This window comes from Nelusetta ayraudi, unplaced genomic scaffold (assembly GCF_046127955.1).
Source record: "Nelusetta ayraudi isolate G7.1 ecotype Tasmania unplaced genomic scaffold, CSIRO-AGI_Nayr_v1 ptg000094l, whole genome shotgun sequence".
Classification (NCBI taxonomy): Eukaryota; Metazoa; Chordata; class Actinopteri; order Tetraodontiformes; family Monacanthidae; genus Nelusetta; species Nelusetta ayraudi.
Genome location: NW_027466144.1, coordinates 3,139,699 through 3,163,245, shown reverse-complemented (window position 1 = coordinate 3,163,245; position 23,547 = coordinate 3,139,699). Strand labels below are relative to the sequence as shown.

The 23,547-nt window shown below is 48.0% G+C and overlaps 3 protein-coding genes across 5 annotated transcripts in view; 2 read left to right on the top strand and 1 right to left on the bottom strand.

Annotated features, from left to right (window-relative positions):
- Nucleotides 1-615: 615 nt before the first annotated feature.
- Nucleotides 616-9,686, top strand: u2surp (U2 snRNP-associated SURP domain containing). Of its 3 annotated transcripts, none has more exons than XM_076047341.1 (26): nt 616-748; nt 1,561-1,659; nt 1,753-1,864; nt 1,984-2,108; nt 2,192-2,262; nt 2,346-2,431; nt 2,582-2,617; nt 2,724-2,806; nt 2,896-3,061; nt 3,270-3,481; nt 3,881-3,924; nt 5,879-5,983; nt 6,080-6,146; nt 6,233-6,396; nt 6,528-6,690; nt 6,798-6,877; nt 6,960-7,047; nt 7,133-7,318; nt 7,669-7,864; nt 7,961-8,041; nt 8,251-8,302; nt 8,433-8,580; nt 8,679-8,789; nt 8,875-9,002; nt 9,084-9,284; nt 9,545-9,686. In XM_076047341.1, exons 1-26 carry the CDS (start codon nt 704-706, stop codon nt 9,678-9,680), a joined length of 2,985 nt encoding a protein of 994 aa, XP_075903456.1. In that variant the 5' UTR covers nt 616-703; the 3' UTR covers nt 9,681-9,686. The 3 variants fall into 3 exon arrangements, with proteins under 3 accessions (XP_075903456.1, XP_075903455.1, XP_075903457.1); XM_076047340.1 differs by having other exon boundaries at nt 7,666-7,864; XM_076047342.1 differs by lacking the exon at nt 2,582-2,617 and having other exon boundaries at nt 7,666-7,864.
- nphp3 (nephronophthisis 3) overlaps nt 9,605-23,547 on the bottom strand; it is a 26,905-nt gene continuing 12,962 nt past the window's right edge. Inside the window, exons 30-48 of the mRNA XM_076047349.1 lie at nt 23,114-23,239; nt 22,793-22,954; nt 22,441-22,605; nt 22,216-22,354; nt 21,977-22,098; nt 21,721-21,827; nt 21,280-21,391; nt 20,975-21,052; nt 20,387-20,525; nt 20,084-20,191; nt 19,258-19,356; nt 12,249-12,318; nt 11,613-11,698; nt 11,446-11,517; nt 11,130-11,284; nt 10,752-10,868; nt 10,464-10,573; nt 9,757-10,387; nt 9,605-9,723 (exon numbers count right to left, since the gene is read on the bottom strand). Of these exons, the coding sequence (XP_075903464.1) occupies nt 10,273-10,387; nt 10,464-10,573; nt 10,752-10,868; nt 11,130-11,284; nt 11,446-11,517; nt 11,613-11,698; nt 12,249-12,318; nt 19,258-19,356; nt 20,084-20,191; nt 20,387-20,525; nt 20,975-21,052; nt 21,280-21,391; nt 21,721-21,827; nt 21,977-22,098; nt 22,216-22,354; nt 22,441-22,605; nt 22,793-22,954; nt 23,114-23,239 (2,082 nt within the window). The 3' untranslated portion in view covers nt 9,605-9,723; nt 9,757-10,272. The remainder of the gene's footprint in view (nt 9,724-9,756; nt 10,388-10,463; nt 10,574-10,751; nt 10,869-11,129; nt 11,285-11,445; nt 11,518-11,612; nt 11,699-12,248; nt 12,319-19,257; nt 19,357-20,083; nt 20,192-20,386; nt 20,526-20,974; nt 21,053-21,279; nt 21,392-21,720; nt 21,828-21,976; nt 22,099-22,215; nt 22,355-22,440; nt 22,606-22,792; nt 22,955-23,113; nt 23,240-23,547) is intronic.
- ackr4b (atypical chemokine receptor 4b) lies at nt 14,402-18,558 on the top strand. Its single transcript, XM_076047347.1, has 2 exons — nt 14,402-14,626; nt 16,295-18,558. The coding sequence occupies exon 2, from the start codon at nt 16,332-16,334 to the stop codon at nt 17,451-17,453; it is 1,122 nt and encodes a 373-aa protein (XP_075903462.1). The 5' UTR covers nt 14,402-14,626; nt 16,295-16,331; the 3' UTR covers nt 17,454-18,558.

Genomic DNA, 23,547 nt, shown 5'->3' with positions numbered 1-23,547 from the left:
AAATGCAATTTACGCACTGGTATATACAGTACATTCCGAAAACGGGCTGTCAAAATAAAATTTGCAGGTAACCGCCGTAACTGCTGGCCGTGGAGAGTAATAGCGCCATCTGCTGGATCAAACATGAACACCATCAACAGCTGAATTTAAACTTTCGATTTTGGTGACTTGAAGTGTGGTGCCTGCGTCGTGACAGTAACTGCTTGTCTAAAGCACTTATGGGACAATATATTTGAATATTTTAAAAAATAAAATAATAAAATAAAATAAAAAAAATAAGCCCGATCGTAAATAAAGTGGGTTAAGGTTCACTTCCGTTTCGCCTCTTTTCGAATTTCCTTTTATCTTAACTCACTTGTAAATATTTATACACTATAGAAAGCAATTTCTGCTGTTAGACTATACGTGTTTTTTAAGTTTCTAACCAACGTAATTTTCTATTCAGGAAGAACGCTGATTTGTTTGTTGATTGATTTGTTTATTTGTTTGTTTTTATGTTGGACGCACAAACAATTCCCCTCGCAATTACTGTATGTATGTAAGACTCGGCAGAGCTGTTGTTCCTATATAATGTACACATTAAAAGTATGACAGTGAAAAGAAGTACGTCCATCATTGAATCGGCAATCGACTGTGTCTCCTGAGCACCACATTTGCCGCTATAATGTAATCGATTGTCGATTTTAGTTTAGAACCACAAAAGATGGCGGACCGAGCTCCCGGTGGCTCTCAGAAGGCTAGCGCCAAGGTAAATAAACCACTGGCTCCTATTTTCACCAAAACATACATTTCGACACGAAAACAACGTGAATCGACGTGTGTCTCAATAAAGTTTCGTATGTGAGCATTTGGGGCGTGCAAGAAACGGGTGTAACGTGTGGCGTGCGCAACGGCGTTGGCTAACTATCAATGCGCTGTTGTAGCAAACCGTCGGCTACACTGCTAAGCTAAGGACTTTAGCCACCTTGCCTAGAATAACCCGAGCGAAGTAGACATACTGGACTGTTTTTTGAACAATTGACGTCTTGATATGGACAAAGTTATTCCCAGAACATCATTTCCGCTGCTCGGTCGTCGTTATTGTAAAGTGAAAGATGATATTCGCCGAGCTGGGCCTAACGTGGAAACATGGCTAATAACTCCCAGCAGTTGCATTTAGTCGGTGGTGGTGCAGCAGGGGTGGATATCAGTTGTCAGGCCTGCGTCCAATTTACGCAACAGTTTCTGCTCCATGGCAATTTACTGCCCGTACTCGTGTTTTGAAAACATCTCATAATTGCTGTTAGAAAAATTGCATTTTTAATTGCGTCCTTTAAAAAAAAAAAAAAAAACGCCTTAAGCACAGCCTGTATAACAGAGGAGTTCGTTTTCCAGCTAACCGTAGTCTTTGTTTACTGTCAACGCAGCTCACACTTCAGCAAATGTGTGGTTTACAATCTACTGCCAATGAGTTGTCAATGTTTTTTTTTTAAATGGTTGTGAACGTGAACTGCATTTTAGCTCAATTAGATATTGATGAAAATCTATCGTAAGCGTTGTTACTTCAACACTTTCCCACAGGCGCTGCTTGAGAGCAAGTTGAAGTCTTTCAGCATAGGAAAAATGGCAGTGGCAAAGAGGACCCTGAGCAAGAAGGAGCAAGACGAAATCAAGAAAAAGGTTTGTGTCACAATATTCAACTGATAACTGACCAAATTAGTTGACTCGTCATTGAAATGTTCTTTGTAGTTGACCGCGGCTGTTTCTTTGCAGGAGGATGAACGAGCGGCAGCTGAGATTTATGAAGAGTTTCTTGCTGCATTCGAAGGAGGAGAGGGCAAAGTCAAGGCTTTTGTTCGTGGTGGTCTTGCAAATGCATCAAAAGGTACTTCACTCCTGTCTATTTAGACTAATGTAGCTCTCTCCCTCGCTTTGTCTACAGCATTATACATTTAAATACCATACTTAAAGTCAAAACTAATCAATTTTTTTTCTCACTTTCAGATGAATCAGCTGCTGATGAGAAGAGAGGAAAGTTGTACAAGCCTAAGTCACGCTTTGAGACTCAGGCGAAGAGCATTTTACCCTTGGAGACCCCACCACATTTTTTAGCATTAGACAAAAGACATGTGAGTACTGCCACCAACAACACGTAACCTGTTCACTGTTTTGATTCGACTGCTGTTGTAATTGTAACTTTTCATCGTTTCAGGCTCAAAAGAAAACTAACGAAAAGGAAAAGAAGAAGAGCAACTTGGAGCTCTTCAAAGAAGAACTTAAGCAGTGAGTTTTGACACTCACGTGGCAGTTTTTCACTCTGATAATATCTAGTGTGAATTTTAACAGTCGATTCATTCTTTGAACAGAATACAAGAAGAACGAGATGAACGACACAGGCTGAAAGGTCGTGTTAGTCGCTTCGAACCTTTGTCTGGGGACGGACGACGCTCCTGTAAGTGTTCTCAAACTGCATGACAGCACCCCTTTGCAAACTCGGGCCGAGAGTGCACCGTTGTGCACAGCGTAATTCAGTCCCTCCTCGCACCCTTCCCCCGCCTCTGCCCTGAAACAAAGTTTTACACTGCTTCTCTGCTTCTTTTAGCGGATGGTTCTTCAAGGAGAAACCGTCCGTCCAGTGGTAATTTTGACTCAATATAGCGGCCGTGAATATCTTAATCTTGCCAAGAACACAAGCTGTCCTCAGATGGCAGCAGGAAATGGTTCTGTCTTCTCTGTCTCCGCAGTTCTGGATGACTCGGCGCCGGGCTCGCACGACGTCGGAGACCCGTCCACCACCAACTTGTATCTCGGAAACATCAACCCACAGGTGAGGTCAACTTTTCAAGTGGCGCTGGTTTTCTGCTTGGTCTTTCCAGAGGTCATCGGAAGCTCCATCGTTGTTTTTTTGTCTTGCAGATGAATGAGGAGATGCTTTGTCAAGAGTTTGGCCGCTATGGACCGCTGGCTAGTGTCAAGATCATGTGGCCGAGGACGGACGAGGAGAGGGCTCGAGAGAGAAACTGTGGCTTTGTGGCCTTCATGAACAGGAGGGATGCTGAGCGAGCACTCAAGAACCTTAATGGTACTATTTTTGCAAAGTTCCCTTTCATACCAGTTGCCAGACTTCGGTTTTGTGTCTCTGGTTCTCGAGAAGTAGCCTTCCGTGATTAATTATTTAAAAGTCTAAATAAAACATGTTTAGCCATCTGCCTACAGCATCCTAAAAAAACCCACAGTTTTAGGCTCTTAAATTTAAAGAATGTGCCTATTTTTTCTATTTCCCATTACAGGAAAGACGATAATGAACTTTGAGATGAAATTAGGATGGGGAAAAGGTGTCCCAATCCCACCCCACCCCATCTACATCCCTCCTTCTATGATGGAGCACACACTCCCACCGCCCCCCTCTGGCCTCCCCTTCAACGCACAGCCCCGGGAGAGGCTAAAGAACCCCAACGCTCCCCTCCTCCCTCCGCCTAAAAACAAGGAGGACTTCGAGAAGGTAACTCACCACGTCAGCCTGGGACTTTAGTTTCTTTTTCTCATGGGTTGTGGCTGTGTGTTTTGTTAATGCGGATGGTCAGATGTTAGCTTTAGACTCAGGTCAGTCAGGTGTTTATCAAAGTTGTCTTAAGGTATCGTATTTTGTTGTCTAGTTTTGAACTGTCCAGGTTTAGACTATAATTGAATTTCAGTTTGAAGAAGAAAAAGTTCAAATAAGTCTTTGCTTAACAAGTGCACCCGCCAGGGTGATCGACCTTTTAGTAAAACTGACAGCAGTTAAAGGAAAAGTTGTTGTCTATATTCAATTTTACAAATGCATTTTTTATCTATTTTCACCTGTTGCTTTTTAACAATTCTCACATTCTATGTTTATTATCTGATGTGACTTCATATACAGACTCTGTCGCAAGCCATAGTCAAAGTGGTTATCCCAACAGAAAGGTACATGTTTTTCTTTTTTTAAAATTGGTGTTGAAAAAAAAAGAACATAGCCAAACCAAACAAAAGCATCCCAGAATGAAGCTTGAACGCTTGAACAGTTGGAATCTGCATGCTACGGGGGGCTGCTCAGTAGGGGTGAGCAATGGTTGAGGCACATCCTAGGAGTAGATGAGTAGAACTCACACTTTTACTTTGTACCATAATTCATGTTCCTTAGGAAGAAAAAAAACAAGTGAAAACATCCTAGATCTGTTTAATGTGCTGTTTAGAGCCACACTCAATGAATTTAGTCCATCACAGCTTCACTCGTACATCAACATTTTTGCTCTTTTTTTGTTTTCTTTTTTCCCTTTTTCTTTTTTCCCCTACGTAAGTGACTCTGTTACACACAGTTGAATTTCCGCCCTCTGGCCATTGCTCACTCAGACCGTCTACCCCCTTGGCCTCTGTCACTCAATTGGGCGGGCTCAGTAAACCTGGCCCCCCGCGAATAAACAAATCCAAACCCACCAGCATCATTAGTCCATATATGACCTTTGACATTGGCCTTGGTGAGCAGCACACGTTGAACTGTCTGCGGCAACGAGGGACCCGAAAAGCCTCATGGGATGGATTGGGAAAGTATACAGAATTTTTCCCCCGCCATTGGTACGATCAGCTCCAATACAAGTAAATGTGAATCTGTGTTGTCAAATGAAAGACATCCTTTGTCTTGTTGGCCACTTTAGGGTAATTGTAATGCAGTCTGCACCACGTTTTTTCATAAAAGCTGACACAGAGAAAGCAAGACAAACAAAAATCACACCATTTGCACTAAAAAGAAAATAATATATTGGCCACTACCAAGTCTACCACAGTAGATAGACAGTGCAGGGAAATGATCCAATACTGCTGTGGTATTCCTCCTCACCTCAAATTTGTCACGAGATGTTCAAGAAGTGGAGGACACTGCTTTGCGAGGCTTCACAGTTTAAGGTTCAGTGTTTAGGATTAAGTGGCAGAATTGAATCCAATGACGTTTAGCACGGTGCTCAGTCAGCCCGGCTGTCTTTGTGCATTGTCCAGCGTCTTTGCAGTACTGAATTTCTACTGCGTCCCAAGACAAATTGGACGACCTGACAGGAACTTAGCTCGTCACACAGCTGGACGCAGCTAAATTCTACACACAGTTTCTTTTGTGAACGACTCGCTTCACTCCTTCACAAGTTGTTCATCTACAACTTTGTGAACCCAGAAGCTGTAAAGGTTGCATAAAGAAGTAAGCCGCAGCTCAATCAGAAGCAGTTGCTTTGCGGTTGGGAGTGAAGGATCCATCGCATCCAGCACCTAAACCGCTGTAAAACGCAGACAAAAGCAGGAAGTGCAGCTCCAACTGTGTTAGAATAAAAGCTAGATTATAATACTGTATCTTTTCTACATAATACTGGAAGAAGAAGTGATAAATGAATAATAACAAAGTCATCTTCAGATTGTCCACTCCGAACTGCAGCCAGAGGGGGAGAAAAAACAATCATGAATTTGTAATAGTTTATGGATGACAACTTTTTAGAATAAGGGTCTTAATTTGTTTTGCAGTTGACACGAAAGTTCCTTTCTCATTCTTGGCAGCATTTATGCACTGATATTGGCACTGACTCAGAGTCAGTTTCCTTGAATTCATGCCTGGTTAAATGACACTTGCTTTCCTCCCGGAGTGTCTCCACTTCAGGTTTAGAAATGTCAATGTCAATCCCCAGTAGTGGTTAGCGTGGCCTTGCTCTTATTATTATTGTCAGCCATTCTGCTGACTTCCCTCTTTTTAAAAATAATAATACTGTGTCTATCAGTCTTTTGATAGAGTACAAGTGCCAAAGCACTGGGCATGAATTCAAGGCCACAGCCAGGCTTTGCTGCTGTAGCGGGGAAGCGTGCGGCCAGTCTGAATCTGTTTGCTTTAACTGTGCCTCTCTTGTAGGAATTTGCTCTCTCTCATCCACCGAATGATCGAGTTTGTGGTGCGTGAAGGCCCAATGTTTGAAGCCATGATCATGAACCGAGAGATCAACAATCCCATGTACAGGTGGGCGCCGCTCGTCTCCTCGTCCCCGCACTCCTCGCCCATTGACCTCATCCGGACGCTCAGGCTTGACGCAAATTCATCCTTTTGTCCTCGCAGGTTTCTGTTTGAGAACCAGAGCCCAGCACATGTGTACTACAGATGGAAGCTGTACACCATCCTACAGGTACGGCGTCCAAAAGAAAAATCTAATTGTTGTGAAACAAGAGCTTGGGACGAGCAGGGGTGACGGTGAATAAACGATCTGCTCAGGGCGAAGCGCCGGCCAAATGGCGAACAGACGACTTCAGGATGTTCAAGAACGGCTCCCTGTGGCGGCCGCCGCCGCTCAACCCGTACCTCCACGGCCCGTACGACGACGGCGACGAAGAGGACGAGGAAGAGGAAGGGGCCAAGAAGGGCGCCTTGAAAGAAGAGTAAGGCCGCCCTCTCTCGGGACTCTCTGCCCGTCCGCTGTGGTCCTGTTGATCTTCCAGTTCATCACATGACCCCCCCCCCCCCCCCCCCCCCCCCTCTCTCTCTCTCTCCAACTCCTCTGTGTCTGCAGAGAGCGGGACAAACTGGAAGAGATGCTCCGCGGTTTGACTCCCAGGAGGGGCGACGTGGCCGAGGCCATGCTGTTCTGCCTCAACCGTGCCGAGGCGGCGGAGGAGATCGTGGAGTGCATCACCGAGTCTCTCTCCATCCTCAAGACCCCCCTCCCCAAGAAGGCAAGGCCGTTTCTTTTCCCTTCCTCCCTTGTCCTGTCTGGCCACCATAAACAAACACAGAGGGCTCTGAATGGCTGAAACACAATCCTCTTTTGTCCTTCTTCCAGATTGCACGGTTATATCTAGTTTCTGATGTGCTCTACAACTCCTCTGCCAAAGTATCCAATGCGTCTTACTACAGAAAATAGTAAGTTCTAGATTTCACCTGTTTATGGCCAGTTTGTGCGTCTGTTGCGCAACCACTAACCATGCCCACGACCTCCTGACAGTTTTGAGGCGAGGCTGTGCCAGATTTTCGCCGACCTGAACGCAACGTACAAACAGATCCAGGGCCACCTGCAGAGCGAGAACTTCAAGGTACCGTACATCCCAGGAAAGGGGAAAACGCTGCAAAAAAAAATCTCCTCGGCAACTGAAATAATTTATCCGTCTCTTGCATCAGCAACGAGTCATGTCGTGTTTCCGGGCCTGGGAGGACTGGGCCGTGTACCCCGACCCCTTCCTCATCAAGCTGCAGAACATCTTCCTGGGTCTGGTCAACCTGTCGGCAGAGAAGGAGGTCGCTGCTGCTGCTGCCGCCGCCGCTGCTGCTGCTGCCGCCGCTGCTGCAGCCGCCGCCATCGTGGAGGTGAGCGACGACTCTCTCTCGTCTCCCGCTGTGGAAAACCTCGTCGCTTGCACACATGCAAAATCGAATTTCAAATTAAAAAAAATTATCGAATTAAAAAAGAAATGTAAATGAAAATCGTATGTATGTATTTGCAGCCTCCTGATTTAAATTTCAATAATAACCTTTTTCACCTTTGTACAGCTAATAAATACATTTCAAAAATAAAATCCCGATAAACCAGTGAAGTCATAATAATGTCCTTGAATGAACGTCCAGTCCTGATTGATGTGCCAAACATAACGCCCCTCAGGCCAAATTTGGCCCATGGCACCTGTGGTTTACAGCGTGTGTTTGTGGCGTTTGAGCAGCAGGTGGCCGAGGCAGCGGAGGACATAGACGGCGCTCCGTTCGGCGAGTACGTGGACGGCATGCCACTGGAGGACATGGACGGCGTCCCGATCGAGGCGGGGCACATGGACGGCGCTCCCATCGACGGAGCCCCCCTGGACGACCTAGACGGCGTCCCCATCAAACATCTGGAGGAGGACATTGATGGAATTCCCTGTGAGTCCACGAACCCGTGAAGCCGCCGGAGGTCCGACCCGGAGTTCTGACCCGGAGTTCGGTGGTAATTTGTGTTTTTCCGCCTGGTTTTTACAGTCGACGGATCCAAGGAGGCGACCTTCAAGGTGGCGCCGTCCAAGTGGGAAGCTGTGGATGAATCCGAGCTGGAGGCTCAAGGTGAGACTTTTGCCTCCTTTAACCAACTTGGCCACATTCATGCCGTTCAATGCAAACCTCTGCAAATCGCAATTGTACTTTGTCAAAATCTTAGAAATATCCCTTTCGTTTTTCCAAAATCTGTCATGGAAATGCAGCGAGTGTGTTTCTCATCCGCGTGGGCCCCCTCAGGTGCATTGATTTCACTCTGTCATCATTTGTTTTCTCAGCCGTCACAACCTCAAAGTGGGAGGCGTTTGAGCAGCCGGAAGAGTCGAAAAAGTGAGTTGACTTTGTCTTGTTTGTTCGTCAACTGCGCTGGAAATTTAAACAATCTTTGCACCCGTTTACTCCCCTTGTTCCTTTTAAAAACAAAAAACAAAACATGCTCACGTGTTATTTTGCTCTGTAGGTACGGTGAGGACAGCGGCGACGAGGACAGGAGCCCTCGTTCAGAAGACAATCAGAGCTACTTCAACTCCGGCCGAGACGACTCGGATATTAAAAGCAAGATGTCTGAAATGAACGAAGAGAAACGCAGCAAACTCAGAGAGATCGAGGTATTGAATCGCTAAGCTCAGAACATAAGCCTGAAATGCCAAAGATGGTCGGGTGTTTTGCATTTAACACTTTTCCCTTTTTAAAATGCGCACCCCAGGTGAAAGTCATGAAGTTCCAGGATGAGCTGGAATCTGGCAAACGACCCAAGAAGCACGGACAGAGCATCCAGGAACAGGTGGAGCACTACAGGGACAAACTGCTGCAAAAGGTAAAAGGAGTTTGACTTCAGGGGAGGTTTTAATGGTCGACGTGAGGCGCGAGAGTTTCACAATTCCATGGTCGCACTTCCGCAGGAGAAGGAAAAAGAGAAACTGGAACGGGAGAAGGAGCGGGAGAAGAAGGAGAAGGAGAAGGCCGAGACGCGGTTGAAAGACCTGAAGAAGGAGAAGGAGAAGGAGGACACGCCCACCAGGAAGGACAGGTAACGGGAGCGCGTCAGCGAGAAGCAGTGCGTTTTCAGCGCAATTATGTATTGTAACTTCTTTTCCTTTTTCCATCGCAGATATTTATCCCCCGCGGTCGACAGGAAACGGCGCCACAGCGGCTCGGCCAGCCCGCCGCGCAGCAGCAGCAGGAGGGGCCGCTCGTCGTCGCCCCGCTCGGAGCGATCCGAGCGCTCGGAGCGCTCGTACTCCAAGGACACCATGTCGCGCTCCACGCACAAAGACTCGCCGCGGGCCAGCAGCAAGAAGTCCTCCAAGAGGTACGTTGGCTCATCAGAGTCAGGTGTTTGATTCCTACGGAAGCCCATTGCATTCGCTGAGTAAGGATCTCGTAAGAACGAGACAAGGGTAAGATCAGAGATCTTTTCTCGTCCTGATCTCATAATTACGAGATCATTTTTTTTTTACCCAGTGAATGCAATGTGCTTCCGTAGATTCCAATGCATTTTTTTTTTAAAGAAATTGTATTTAAGTCTTGAGAATTAACCCCCCCCCAAAAAAACCCTGTCCGTCCGATCAGATCTCCCTCCCCTCGCACGCCCAAGCGGTCCAGGAGGTCGCGCTCGAGATCGCCCAAGAAGTCGACCAAGAAGTCGCGCTCCAAGTCGCGCTCGCCGCACCGCTCTCACAAAAAGTCCAAGAAGAGCAAACACTGACGCGTCACTCTCGTCACAACCAGCCTGTTTTTCCCCTCAGTCTCTGTGTGTCCCACCTCCACCCCTCCCCCACCACCCTTTTTTTTTTTTCCTTTTCTGCCATGTATCGTACAAGATTTCTGGGCGGCTTAAAATCTCTGTCCCAAAAACACTCACGTTCCGACTCTGAAAAAGGACTGGAGGGTTTTGCGCCAGCCGGCGTGTGGAGAGGATTGAGTGGGGGTGGGGGAGGGGGAGCGGCCATTGCTGTTTTATATTGTATAAAAAAAAAAATTAACGTGCTTGTATGTTCTGTTTTCTCCATCACCTCCCCCTGGGATTCATCGGCGTGACAGGCCACCACACCTGCACGGTCGGATGACGACGAGACAAAGTTCATGCTGTCATTTTCTTTTTGTAGTTCACAATAAATAAAAAAAAAACAAACAAAAACAAGAATTCCTTAATAAATCAAGCCTTTTTTAATAAACAATTTCAAGGACTCAAAGAGTTTCATACAAACCATTTCACATGTAGTGCAAGATTTTCTTGATTATTTACATTTACGTTCTTAAAGCATATTCTCGGTGATTGTTGGTGAGTCGCCGTGACTTCACAGCTTGGCCTGAGCCGCCCTCAGCTGGTCCCGCAGCTCCAGGCGAGCGATGGAGGAGAGGTGCACCTCGTCCGGGCCGTCAGCAATGCGCAGCGTCCGTGCGTACGAATACCTGCGGGAAGGAAGAGAAGTCGAGCGAGTTGGCGTCGAGTGGGAAAAGTCGTCAGCAATTGCGTCGAGGTCCTTACATCTGGGCCAGCGGGAAGTCCCCGGACATGCCTGCGGCGCCGTACACCTGCATGGCGCAGTCCGCCACCTTGCAGGCCATCCTGGCTGCTGCTACTTTGATCAGTGCAATCTGAGCGATGACGACAGGAAGGGAAAAAAAGCAAAGCAAAGGCTCTTAACTTGTGTGCCACATTATTATTTTTTTTTACCGTACAAGGTGTCTGAGCAGCAGCAGCAGATGGAGTGTTTTGGTGAACCACGTCATAATAGGAACGACAACAAACAAAAAAATCACGTAATTTGCTCACCTGTTTGCGCGCAGCCCGGCTGCCTCGGGCGTCCATGGCATGCGCCGCGTGCAGGGTGAGCAGGCGGGTCTGCTCGATCATCAGGCGGCACTCTGCGATCCAGTGGGCCACCACCTCCTGCACGAAGGAAGGAAGCCGGGTGTGATTCACCGCTCGGGCCGCCAGACGTCGCCACTGAGTCGAGTTCGACGACTGTTTTTATTGAGTCCGCACTTTTTACAGGAGGCTGCTGCAATTTTCGCTTTCATGATTTTATGTTGTTTTAAATGTGTATGCACTTTAAAGAGGATGCGGCTACAATTTCGCCACGCACCATGTATGACGACAATAAAGGAAATTCAATCAATCGATTAAATTCAATCCCATGATGCAACTCACGTGTTCGTAGAGTTTCTTCCCGAAGGTGCGTCGGCTGGCGGCCCGCTGGCAGAGCAGTTCCAGGGCCTGCTCCGCCAGGCCCACGGCCCGCATGCAGTGGTGCAGCCTGCCCGGGCCCAGGCGGCCCTGGGCGATCTCAAAGCCGCGTCCCTCACCTGGAGAGAGTCGACAACGAGGACTGACTGACTTCTGCCCCACTCAGTGACCCACAGGAAGTGGTTGAACGCGTAACGATCGCGTGGCTTAATGTGTTACTTTATTGGCAAACAATGAGGGCAGCGAACGCAGAGGTGTGTTTGCGCAAAGTGTCTCTCACCCAGAATCATGTTGGAGACGTGCACGCGCACGTTCTCAAAGTGCACTTCAAAATGGCCGCCGTGGATTGCATCTAAAAACAGGGTACGGTTCGCAGTTGGCACTCTGGTGAGGTGATATTTAAAAGAGTGACAGCGATCGAAATAAGACGACAAGACGAGATGTTACCGTCCTGGCCAAACACGGTGAGCGGCCGGACCCGCTTCACACCAGGTGTGTCCATCGGCACCAGGATCATGCTGTGCTTGACGTGCCTGTGAAGTTTAGAATGTAGTTTTTAAATCAGGTACAAGTTTGGGAGAATGTGTGTGTGTGTTTTTTTTTTCTCCATCATGCTTCTTTGAAAAACGCAGTGTTTGTGTTCAGCTTTCTTTGCAAACCAAGCGTGATTGCACGGCTCATGGGCGTGGTGGCCATCAGTTTGAATTCCCAATCCCCCCCCCCACATGAACAGGAAGTTATTATTAGTGTGCAATAAGTTTGTCTCCCAACCAAAGTTCGTTGACTTATAACCGTGTGGCACAGAGACGTATGAGACAATCAACCTTAACCTAGTAGGAAAGTTTAAAAGTAGCATGTAAAAATCAAAACTACCCGAAGAATCACATCATCATCATCGGTATCAGCTATAAATGTCTATTTTTTTGTGCAGTTTTTTTGTTTTCCAAGTATCCCATGGTCTTTAACGGAACTGTTTTCTGTTACAAAAAACACATTTTAAAATGTAAAAGTAGTGTAACACATATCACATAGTCAGTAACCGGCACATTCTACAGTAGAATGAGGTCCAGACATTCCGCTCACCTGCTGTTGGCGCTCTGAGAAACGCCCCTGCACATCACTATGGCCACTTTGCACTGTGGGTTACCAGCACCTGTGAGGGGGGGGGGGGGGGGGGGGGTGACACACCAAGGCATTCATCAGTTTGTGTAAATTCACGACTTGAAGTTGCTTTTCTCGTTTGAAATAATTGACTCCTGCATTTCGTTTGTTTGTTTAACCAGGTCCAATCTGAAGAACCTGGGAAGGAAAAAAACACGGCTGAAATGTCTGTGATGGTAAGTGACAGACTGCCAGTGCAGACACGTCTTGCTGAAACAGCCACGAGGTGAGTTGGTTCCAGATGCTGACAAAAAAACAAGCAAACTAGGAAGCTGCACACGATTTAATGCTTCCGCTACAGCTGAGCACACCCGCCCACAAGGGGGCAGCACCGTCCATTCTGGAACTACATTGAAGGGGTGGGTATGTCGTCTTCATGGTATTGTAAAGTAAAGTTAAAAAAAAAACATGTGTTTAAATGTCAATTTAAAATGAACCAAGCATTACAAAAAAATATTCTGTCTTTGAAGCTCTTTATTGAAATGACTGTCAAAACATTGGATTAAACGGCTGTTTAATTACTAATTTACTATTAATATAATTTCTTCAAGTTCGGCGGGCCGCATTAAAAAGCCTAACGGGGCCACATATGGCCCCCAGGATGTGGTTTTCCCATACCTGGTCTAATCACACACATTTTCATCCAGGACTCTCCAGCTTTGCCTGATTAATTAATTAAAAAAAAAAATCTATAGATCTCCAAAAACAGCATATTTAGCCTTCTGTTTACAGCCTCCCACAGCAAAACTGAAAATCATTTTCAGTCCCTGCAAAAACTGAGGCTTCGTCCAACCCCTCCGCGCGTTTCAACCACAACGAAAACGAGGCCGCCGTGCCTGTGGAGGAACATCCAGGCGTTGAGGGCCCTTTCTGACATCACAAAGGGTCCGTTTCCAGACCTCTACCACAAGGAGGAACGTAAGGGAGGGCGACATCTGTTTCAAAGGAAAGGTGGAGTGGACTTTGCACCGTATTTAAAAGGACCCCTTCAAAGGCGACGCCACTGGCTGAGAAAACAGTGATGGCACCGATGCAGAAATCCTCGGCTTTCCTGTTTGTTCCCGCCGGAGCTCAGACTGTCCCCCCGAGCACCATGTGCAAGCCAGACGGCAGAAGGAAGACTGGACGACATCATCATCATCATCATCATCAGTCTCCAGCGCGTGATGCCGGTGTTTACCACCGTCTCTCAGCTGCCAGGCTTGGAGTCGGCAGGAGAACTTCACCCCAAAAAACACTTTTGTCAGAGGAGGAGAGAGACTTCCTGCCTCGGACGGCCGCTCGGCTTCTCCTTTGAACAACAAGTCGTGTCCACACACGCCCGGAATGAAAATAACCCTGCTTGGCCTCCGTGGCCCCGTGGATGGTATTCTTAATGATTTTATTTTTGCTGCGTTAAATTGTGGATCTTTTGAAAAAGAGCCAGCGAGAGTGGAGGACGAGAAGTGAGAAGGGGAAAAATGAGAGGATTTAAAAGCGCCCGTTTGAATTGCACGTTGGAAATACAAACAATTGCGCGACCGACTCAACTGTAATTTCAGGGACAGCAGAACGCAGAGGGAACCGTGCGACTGGGACGGCAGTTGTCTTGGATCTTCTTTCCCCCCCCCCTTCTTTCGCACCCATGTATACACCACCAGTCAAAATTTTGGACGCACCTTCTCATGCAAATTTCTCTTTAATCTTTACAACTTTCTACACTGCAGATAGACACTGAAGACATCAAACACATGAGCAAGCTGTATGCAATTATGCAGCAAAGAAAAGCAGGTTTTCATTAAAGAATTTCAATATAAAATGTGTTTGAGTTACTTTACACTTTTGTTTCCTACACAATTCCACGAGTGTTCTTATGTAATTTTGAGGACTTCAGTGACAAACTGCAATGTCAACACTCAACAGCCATGAGAATAAAAGAAAAGGGTGTGTCCAAAGTTTGGACACACCCTTTCCCAGCTGGAATCAAACAATAACATCAACCATATCTGATCGTGAAAACACACAACTGGAGCTTCCGTGTTGTTGTTGTAACAAAAAAGATCAGTGACTCTCACACACACACACACACACACACACGCATGTGGGCAGAGCTGCGTGGTGGGGGAGTGTGTGAGCAGTAGAGGGGAGGAGAGGAGGCGGGCCGGGCCGGGCCGGTCCTATGGTGGCTGCAGTTCAACTCTTGAGACGTGCGCACACACACGCACACTCAGGGCACACACACACGTACGCTCACCGCTGGAGTGATCAAATTCAATCACCATCCTTCAGAAAAACCACGGGAAGACTCGGACGGAGAGACGGTAAGGAAACATTTTCTCTCTGCTCTTTGCTTTTCTCCTGAATGAGTTGCTGGAATGTGATCGGCAGACTGACAGTGTAGCCACATTATCCTGACTGCTATGAGCCGTAAGACAATTTACCATGCTGTGCTGTGATACTATAGCACTGACGACACCAGACGGAAGGCGAGAACTCGCCCCGCTCTTTTTGCTTTTCCCAGCAGCCGAAGGTTTCTTGAACACGTCACTTTGCCAGTCAAAGTCCTCCAACTGATATTTTATGGCTTTATCAAAACATACAGCTGGGTTACCTTCTTTCCTGCTACCCAAGCTCAGGGAATAAATATGCATGAGCTCAACGTCGCCGGCAAGACCTTCGACCATCGTGGTCCACAGGTCCTTTTGACATTGTCATTGAAGTGGGGACGAAGGAGAATCTTCTCAGCAACTTTAGTTTACCCCGTTTCTTCTTATTGAAACATCTTGCCGATGTTTTTAGTGCTCACAGTGGAAACACCAGGGCCTCTGCAGCTTTCCCAGTAACACTACGAGTTCTAGCAGCATTTCCTTTGACGTCTCTGATTTCATTGTGACTTTGATGCTTCGAAGACGATGGAGGACAAAAACAAATTGTCAACCCCCCCCACCCACCCAATTTAGCAAAACAACCACCTTCACTAAATTAGGTGTCAACATTGTGTCAGCCTGACACGCGACGTGCAGCTGTGAATGCTGGACATATTTGTGAACATCTGTTTGAGGCACCTGGCCTCTCTCAGCACCGACCAAATCACTCATTACGTGTACGCAAAGAAAAATATGAAAAATATGTTTGGACGTCTTCCACAACGTTGATGTCGGTCAACATCGCGCTAAGAGACCAAATATTCCGTTCCGAGTCCAGGGACTGAGTTCTGTCCTGCGTTATCTCACTCCTGCTGCTGCTGCTGCTGCTGCTGCTGCTGCTGCTGATGGGCTCCACAGATTCCTGCACATCTTGGTTGCGTGCGTTGCGTGCGTTGCGTGCGTGCGGGAGACATCAGATTGAAGTTCAGCTGCGGGTTCTCGTGACTTGATCGCCGAGTCACCGCGGTCGTGTTGACGCAGTTAAAAGATTTACGGGCTGTCGCCATGAGACGTCTCCCCTCTGATGGAAGTCCCACCCCTCCAATAACCCCGTGTAGTTCCAGGAGAGCATCTTGATGTTGACTCTGGCCAGATTGATGACTCACTTCTGCCACGGTGCAGAGTTTCCTGCCATTTGTGGAACTTTAGTTTTTACCCACATGGTGAACGGGCGTTCAGCTGCTTTACTCAACTTTGGCTGTGTTTTTCTTCCTTTTAAAAAAGTATGTCCACGCTAGTCATTCAAGCCCAAATGTGACAGCCAGACAGACAGACAGGGCCTAAGGCTGTTAGGGAATCCATGCAGGAGAAATTCCTCTGATGCAGAAAGCAAATCTAATTTGCCTTCCCTGCGTTCCAGTTTCTCCAGTTCCCAATGAGGTGTTTTATTTTTAGCTATTTTGCGGCAGGCTGTGAACAGAGGGCTAAATATGCCGCCTTCGAGGATTTGTGTAAAACTGTGTGAGGCTGCAAGAATAAGGCTGGGATGAAAAAAAAAATACAGTTCCTAAAATTGATCCTGGGAGTCTAAATAAACGTTTCTTCTTCCGTTTTTCACACCAGAGATAAAAAAAAAAAAAAAAGAAGAAAAAAAACAAAGATGGAAGACGTGGACTACTACTACGATGACGACGAGCTCGGCTTCAACGACAGCGACTACTACCACCTCCACACCGTGTGCAACAAGGAGGCGGTGCGCTCCTTCGCCTCCGTCTTCCTGCCCGTCGTCTACGCCCTGACGCTGGCGACGGGCCTGGCGGGCAACGCGCTGGTGGTGGCCGTGTACGCCTCGCGGGTGCGCCTGCGCACGCTCACCGACGTGTGCATCCTCAACCTGGCGGCGTCGGACCTGCTGCTGCTGCTCACACTGCCCTTCTGGGCGGCCGACGCCGTGCACGGCTGGCACCTGGGCGCCGCCGCCTGCAAGGCCGTCTCCTTCCTGTACAGCGCCAACTTCAGCTGCGGCATGCTGCTGCTGGCGTGCGTCAGCGTGGACCGCTACCGCGCCGTGGCCCGGTCCGGCGGCCCCGCGGGGCCCGGCCCCGGCCCGCGGGCCTGGAAGCGCTGGCTGCTGGTGATGGTGGCGCTGTGGGTGTGCGTGGCCTTCCTGGGCCTCCCCGAGCTGCTCTTCTCCACCGTCAAGCACTCCCCACACGGCCTGGCCTGCACCGCCGTCTACCCCCACGGCATGGCCCGGCCCGCCAAGGCCGCCCTGGAGCTGCTGGAGGTCACCCTGAGGTTCCTGCTCCCCCTGGTGGTGATGGCCTGGTGCTACGGCCACGTGGGCCGCGCGCTGGGCCGCGCCACCTGGGCGCGGAGTCGGCGCAAGTGGCGCGCCCTGCGCGTACTGCTGGTGGTGGTGGCGGTCTTCCTGCTCACGCAGCTGCCGTACAGCGCCGTCAAGCTGTGGCGGGCCATGGACATCATCTACGGCCTGGTGACGGACTGCGGGCTCAGCAAGCGCCTGGACCAGGCGCTGCAGGTGACGGAGGCGCTGGCGCTGTCGCACGCCTGCGTCAACCCGCTGCTCTACGCCCTCATGGGCTCCTCCTTCAGGGCGCACGTGCTCAAGCTGGCCAAGCGGGTCGGCCGCTGGCTCGGGAGGCACGGGCCGGGGGAGGGGGAGGGCCCGGCGCCCGTGGAGATGGCGCTCAGGTCCCGGGCCCAGACCCAGTCGCAGTCCGGATCAGGGGACCAGGACACGAGCACCTTCACCATTTGAAAATTACTACTTGCTTCTAGCAGCAGTAAAAAAAAACTATTTACTGTGCGTGTGCATGTGCGTGTGTGTGCCATGGTTCCCACCGTCATGGAAGACCTGGAAAAGTCATGGACTTTGCAAACTTTGGCCATTTTTCAGGCCTGGAAAGAAACTTCATGGAATTTAGTAAAAACCACTGAACGTTTTGGGGAAAAGTCATGAAATTTGACAAACGAGCAGAATTTGTTTGTTCCACCCTGATGTGGGCCATTTTCTGCCCCTTCCTTTATCTTTCCTCGTGAACAGAAGAAGCCTAACCGATGAGTCTAATGGATTTCACCTGCAGTCACTGTTATGGTTAAGCAACTATTGTATATAAGTCGGAAAATTCTGTATTAATAAGTTGGGGGTAAGATCATTGAAATTTCATGGAAAAGTTTTCAAATTGTCAGAGAGAGAGAGAGTGGGAACCCTGGGCTCTGTTTTTATAAGTAACACATTTGTTCGCCAGCGATCACTTTGTAACGCTAATCCTGCATAGTATTGTCTACATAGTGTTGACTGTGTTCAATAAAAACACATTTGCAGTCTCACGATGTCGGCTGCGTCCCATTTTTTTTTATGTCCTTGAGACTTGGTGGTGGTGGTGGCGCTAAATGTGGGAAATTGGCAAAGAACCTCTGGAGGGGTAAACGCTCTGGTCTGCTCTGGTCTCGTCTATTCTGGTCTGGGCTGCCAGGAAAGGCCACAGAGAAGCGACACGTGAAAACCATTGTCTAGCAGTGGGAAAGCAGCAGAGTGTGTTTACGCCCCGAGCGGGCCAGCGAGCAGCATCCAACGGTTAAAACCTCTCGACCTCATCAACAAGTCGGCGACTCTCGAACGCTCGGAGCCTGAAACAAATTAATCTGTTTACAACTCGTTCCGGTCCGACCCATTAGTCATCCTCCCGACGCTGCACTGGTGTGTTGTGTTGTGCTGTGTGAGTGGGAGCTGGAGTTCCCAAATAAACTGGCCGGAGACAAAACTTAAACAGTCCATCAGGACGAGTCAGACTGGGTCCCTTTCTTGTTCTTCTTCATTAAAACAACAGACTGTGGGCAGTGTGACTCACTGTGGCACAGACCAATCCCGTTTTGCACCAGACACAGCTGGGAAGTGACCTTGACCCCACTCCCAAAAACACCCATCACAATCATGGCGCTTTGTGTTCCAGCTGATTTTCTCTCTCTTTTTTCTTTTTTTTTTTTTTTTACACCCAAAGCTCAGATTGTGGGTTGTGGGAACCTCAGAATGTGAAGAGGGGGATCCCGCACCCTCAAAAATCCCTTCATCATCTGCGGTGATTTTCAGTCTGAACCATGTTTTCAAGTTGTTTTCGACACAAAAGCAAAAGAAGAGAGTGCAGCATCACCGCTCTCAATAACGACATGTTAAATTATTCACACTCATGAAACTCCAGTGTGGTTTCAACCCCTGAGCCGCAGGACCTTTGAGTGAAATCCTCTGCAGTATTTAAACTGTTGATGGCGCAGTTTACTCAAAAGCTCCTAACAACAACATTCAGTGCTTTCTGTAGGCACAACTTCATTAGCTGTAAAAAAAAAAATAAACCTCCTCCTTGAGTTGTTTTTATATTTCCTGTGGTTTTTTTTCTCTGTAATGACTTCCAATAATAATTCAAAGCCAGTTGATCTTGGCAGCGTTGAAGTTGCTTGTTTACTGAGTCCTGACTCTCGCAAAACCGGATAAATTCTAAAGTGAAAAACAAACTTTTCTTTTTTTTCTTTTTTTTTCAGGCCGAGAAGGAAAGAGAAGGACTCACCGCTGCTCCACCACTTCTTGCCGTTGATGACGTAGTCCTCTCCGTCCGCGTAGAAAGTGCACTCCATGTTCGTTGCGTCACTGGAGGCCACATCTGGTTCTGGGAAAAGGAAACCCAGAGGAACCCACAGGTCAAGGTCACATGACGGAGAAGAAACAACAAGCGGTTTCGCTCCGGCGAGGAAAGCTCGGACGCCCTCGCGAGCTCCGGCGCCCGCCGGGGCATTTTGTCTTTTCTTTCAGGCTTGAACTTCAATTCAACATCGTTTCATTTGAAGCTAAAAACATCCAAAACTGGAACGCGTCTCCTTCGTCGGCCGTGCGCTGCACACGTCGAGGTTCCCGCCCACTGAGAACCCCTGCGGCAGTGATGTGGCTCCTGTTTTCCCAGCAGGGAGGGTTTGGAGAGATGACTGGCAGGGGCGGCCTGGCGTTTGCAGCTGGCGTGCAGAGATTCCAAACAAACCTTTTCCACAGAGCCGGTAACCGTCACGCCTCCGCCCGACTGAAAACCCACACCGGATGGAAGCGTTCCACGCTCTGCCACTTACTGGAAGCGCCTGCCTAATGAAACGATCCCTCTCCCCTCAACTCCTCAAGCGACCTGTACAACTTTCTACCGTGCAGATAGATACTGTACTGTACTGTAATGTAATGTAGATATTTTAAAATCCCTTTTCCAAAAAAAAAGAAAAAAAAAGCTGCAAGCCGATCAAAACAACTCCAAACCCACTTTTGAGTCGCGACCCACGAGTTGAGAAAAAGTGAAATAACATTTGAATTTAAAATAAAGAAACAAACAACTGATGTGGTGGTGGAGCAGTTACCGGTCATGCAGAAGCAGGAGCGAATTTCTCCCCTCAGCAGCGGCTCCAGCCATTTCTTCTTCTGCGCCTCGCTGCCAAACAAGTGGAGCACCTCCATGTTCCCGGTGTCTGGGGAGAGGGGGTGGGGGGGGCGGGGGGGGTGCAGCAGAGAGGGGAACGTCATGCACACAATCACAAATTCCACCATGCATTCCAGGATTCAGCTGCAACATTATTATTATTTATTTTTTTTATTTTTTGCAGTCCTTTCAAACAAGGCTGGACTTAGAAGTCAGAACGAGCCGCTCGTGTGGGATGTTTCACCGGGAGCCTGGCAGTTAAAGACTTCCGGGGCGAAAGCCACGCGTCCCGTCTCCTCAGCGATGAATGCGTAGTCCAGCTGGCTGAGGCCACTGGCTGAGGGCAGGAACAGGTTCCACAGTCCGGCCTCCCTGGCTTTCGCCTGGACACATTGGAACAGGAAGTGAGGCCAGACACAAGAGCGCCGTTGTGATGCAAAAAAAAAAAAAAAAAAATCCCTTTTCAGAATGCACTGTGTTCCCGTTCGGCAAAAGTTTCCATTCAGCTTGTATGTAAACGGATCTTGCGAGGCTGTTCCACATTGAAAACACAGAGCTGGCAAAGGCCGCGATACAGTGACGAGTAGAGGGAGCCGCCCTAGAAATCACCAGTCACTTCTTAGCTTCATCTGAGAATTAAAAGTGAAGTATTGTGCCGAGCCTCTGACTCAGACGGGCGGTGCACTGTTGAGACGGCGTCCAGATAAACTTGAACCTTGGAACCTGTCAAGTCGCACTGAGGATCCACCCAGAAGATTTATACATACATATACACACACGCATATGCAGCCACCTAATTAGATAAAGTGCAACCAATTATATCACTGCATACCTTCAGGTCTTCCATTATCTTGGGCGTGTGCCACCTCTGTGCAGAGTGGGCGTGTTTTATGTAGTATTCTGAAATCTCCTGGAGAAGAAGAGGGAAAAGAAAAGAAAACAAAAAAAAATCACAAATCAGTCTGTCTGCTGCTACAAGGAAAGGTTACACACTCCTGCGCTCGCTCTGCAAATTATTTTTGCGTCAATCAATAGAGCTCTTGTTCTCGCGCTTGAATAAATGGGGTCTGAATGAGCTTCTGTGCTCTGTCGGCAGGTCAAAAAGCGCTCGCTCTGATGCTGCCGTCAGCGACTGACCTTCTGGGCAGGGAACACATGCTGTCTCATGAAGTCTTTGACCCGCTGGAGGACGGCCTGTCCTTTCGCCGACTGCCGGAACAGAGCGTCGTCAGCGGCCACCGTCACGGACCTGGCGAGACGCACATCACAGCGCACGTTACAAAGTGGAGGGAAGCAGCTGGAGAGCAAAATTCCATCCGTTCTTCGGCAGACGGTTGACACAATCCTTCAGAATATTAAAAAGCAGCGTAAATGTTAATGACCCCGACAAAGCGCTGTGGGCGTCTGTGACAAACTGCTGATAAAGCCTCAGCTTGACAGCTGACACGAGTCAGACCGGCTTCTCGACAAGCATGTTTCCTCTTGCAAACATTTTTATCTCAGTTTGGATCAGCATCTGTATTCTTTTTTTTTGGGGAGACTTTTTGGAACTCTGCTTGGCACATGTGCACAGCCGACCTCTTTGCAATCTGCAAGGCAACCTTAGCCAAGGGCTCCACACACTGGCCAAACTGAGCTGCGTTGGGTGCGCTGGCGTTTCCCAGCAAGTGCCGAGCGTAGACTCCCTGAGCAGTGGAAAAATAAAAGCATCTGAACATCTCAATGCTTTTTATGCAAGAATTAGATGAGACCAAATCTTTTTCCGACATTAGTTTTACAGCTTTTGATGTAAGAAAATAAAAATTAGTTTAGTGTTGTGGAACTTTATGCATACTTGAGCAATTCCAGCTATCTTAAATATGGAGAGGGCCAGGTAGAAATTCAAATTGGGCAAAGCAGGCGGGATCCGCCGGCACCCGCAGTAGATGGAGACCAGGTCCTGCACTGTGGGGATACCTGAGAGGGAGGAGAGAAGTAAAAAAGAAGAAAGATACATTAGACAAGGGACACTCTACGTCTAGAGTCATTTCAATAAAGAGCTTCAAAGAGTTGTTGCTAATATTTTTGATTTACCTTCAATTCCTTGCAAGCTTCTGACTGCAGCGGGTTGAAGGTCGCCCGGCCAGTAGTGATTCATGAGGAAGTAGGCCAAGTCTGCCAGCGGATGGCCGGTGGTGGACAGCTCCCAGTCCAGCACGGCGATCACACGTGTCTAAATAAACCAAACAATGCCGACTCAGCCAAGTTTCACGGCAGGGCTAAGAATTGCGAGACAGTTTTATTTCCAAAAAGATTCACCTCTGTTGGGTGGAACACCAAATTGTCAATCCGGAAGTCGCCGTGGACGAGTGACACTTCGTTGTCAGTGGCAGGCAAGTTCTTGGTCAGCCAATCAGAGAGCTCGTTCATGGCCGGAATGTCTTTGTGAGCCGAAGCGTTGTACTGCCTGGCCCAGGTGGACACCTTGAAGAGGTCGGAAAACAACGCACGTCTAGCTACTCTTTTTTATCTTTTCTTTTTATTTCAAAATAATGCAAAAAATAAAAATAAATCCCCCCCAAATTTTTTTTTTTATCTATATCTATATCTATATCTATATATATATATGTATATATATTTGGAATTGTTGATGCAAAATGTTGCATCCTACCTGTCTCCTGCAGTAGTCCAACCCTTTCCCATAGCCTTCCAGGTCCAGCGACGCCAGGTCCAGTGAGTGCAGTTTTGCCAGCATTTCTACTGCAGCCACGTAAAACGCTGCTCTCTCCGCAGCGCTGACTTCAGGAAGACGCAGATCCCAGAACATACGGCCCTGATCAAAAATGTAAAAAAAAATAAAAAATTATAATTGCACAATATACCTATTGAAAGCAAACAAACAGATAACTGATTAGAGTTAAGCACTCCAATCAGGTATTCACAATACAAACTAAACAGAGTCTAGCATCCAGGAAAAAACACTACAGCTCACATTCACGTGCTCCATCAGGTAGAACTCTGTTCCGATGACGTCCACATCAGTGCAGTGCAAGATAGGCTGAGGGACAGGGAAGCCTGCAGAGAACAGGGCCTTCTGCACCCGATACTCCCGGTCCACCTGAGGAAGTTCACTAATTAACTCTGAGTTTACTATTAACATTCAAACAGGAGCCCAAAGCAGCACACTCTGATAATAATAATTGAGGAGGAGAATCCCCCGTGCTTTTATTTAAATTTAAAGGGATTTTTCCTTTTTTTTTCTTTTTCTTTTTTTTTTTAAATGCGCAGGGCCTGCAATTCACTCTCCTTATGAGCACGCGGGGTTGCGGTTTGCCCTTTGTTTATGTATTTTTCTCTGATAGCACTGCTGCACGAAACTTCTGAAAACAAATTTCAACGCAACTATTTTACTTGTGAGTGAAAGCA

Coding starts and splice junctions, on each gene's coding strand:
- u2surp (XM_076047340.1), top strand. CDS start 704: ATGGCGGACCGAGCTCCCGGTGGCTCTCAGAAGGCTAGCGCCAAG. Junction 6,147..6,232: donor AGCTGTACACCATCCTACAG/GTACGGCGTCCA, acceptor CGATCTGCTCAG/GGCGAAGCGCCGGCCAAATG. Junction 7,865..7,960: donor GGACATTGATGGAATTCCCT/GTGAGTCCACGA, acceptor TGGTTTTTACAG/TCGACGGATCCAAGGAGGCG.
- ackr4b (XM_076047347.1), top strand. CDS start 16,332: ATGGAAGACGTGGACTACTACTACGATGACGACGAGCTCGGCTTCAAC.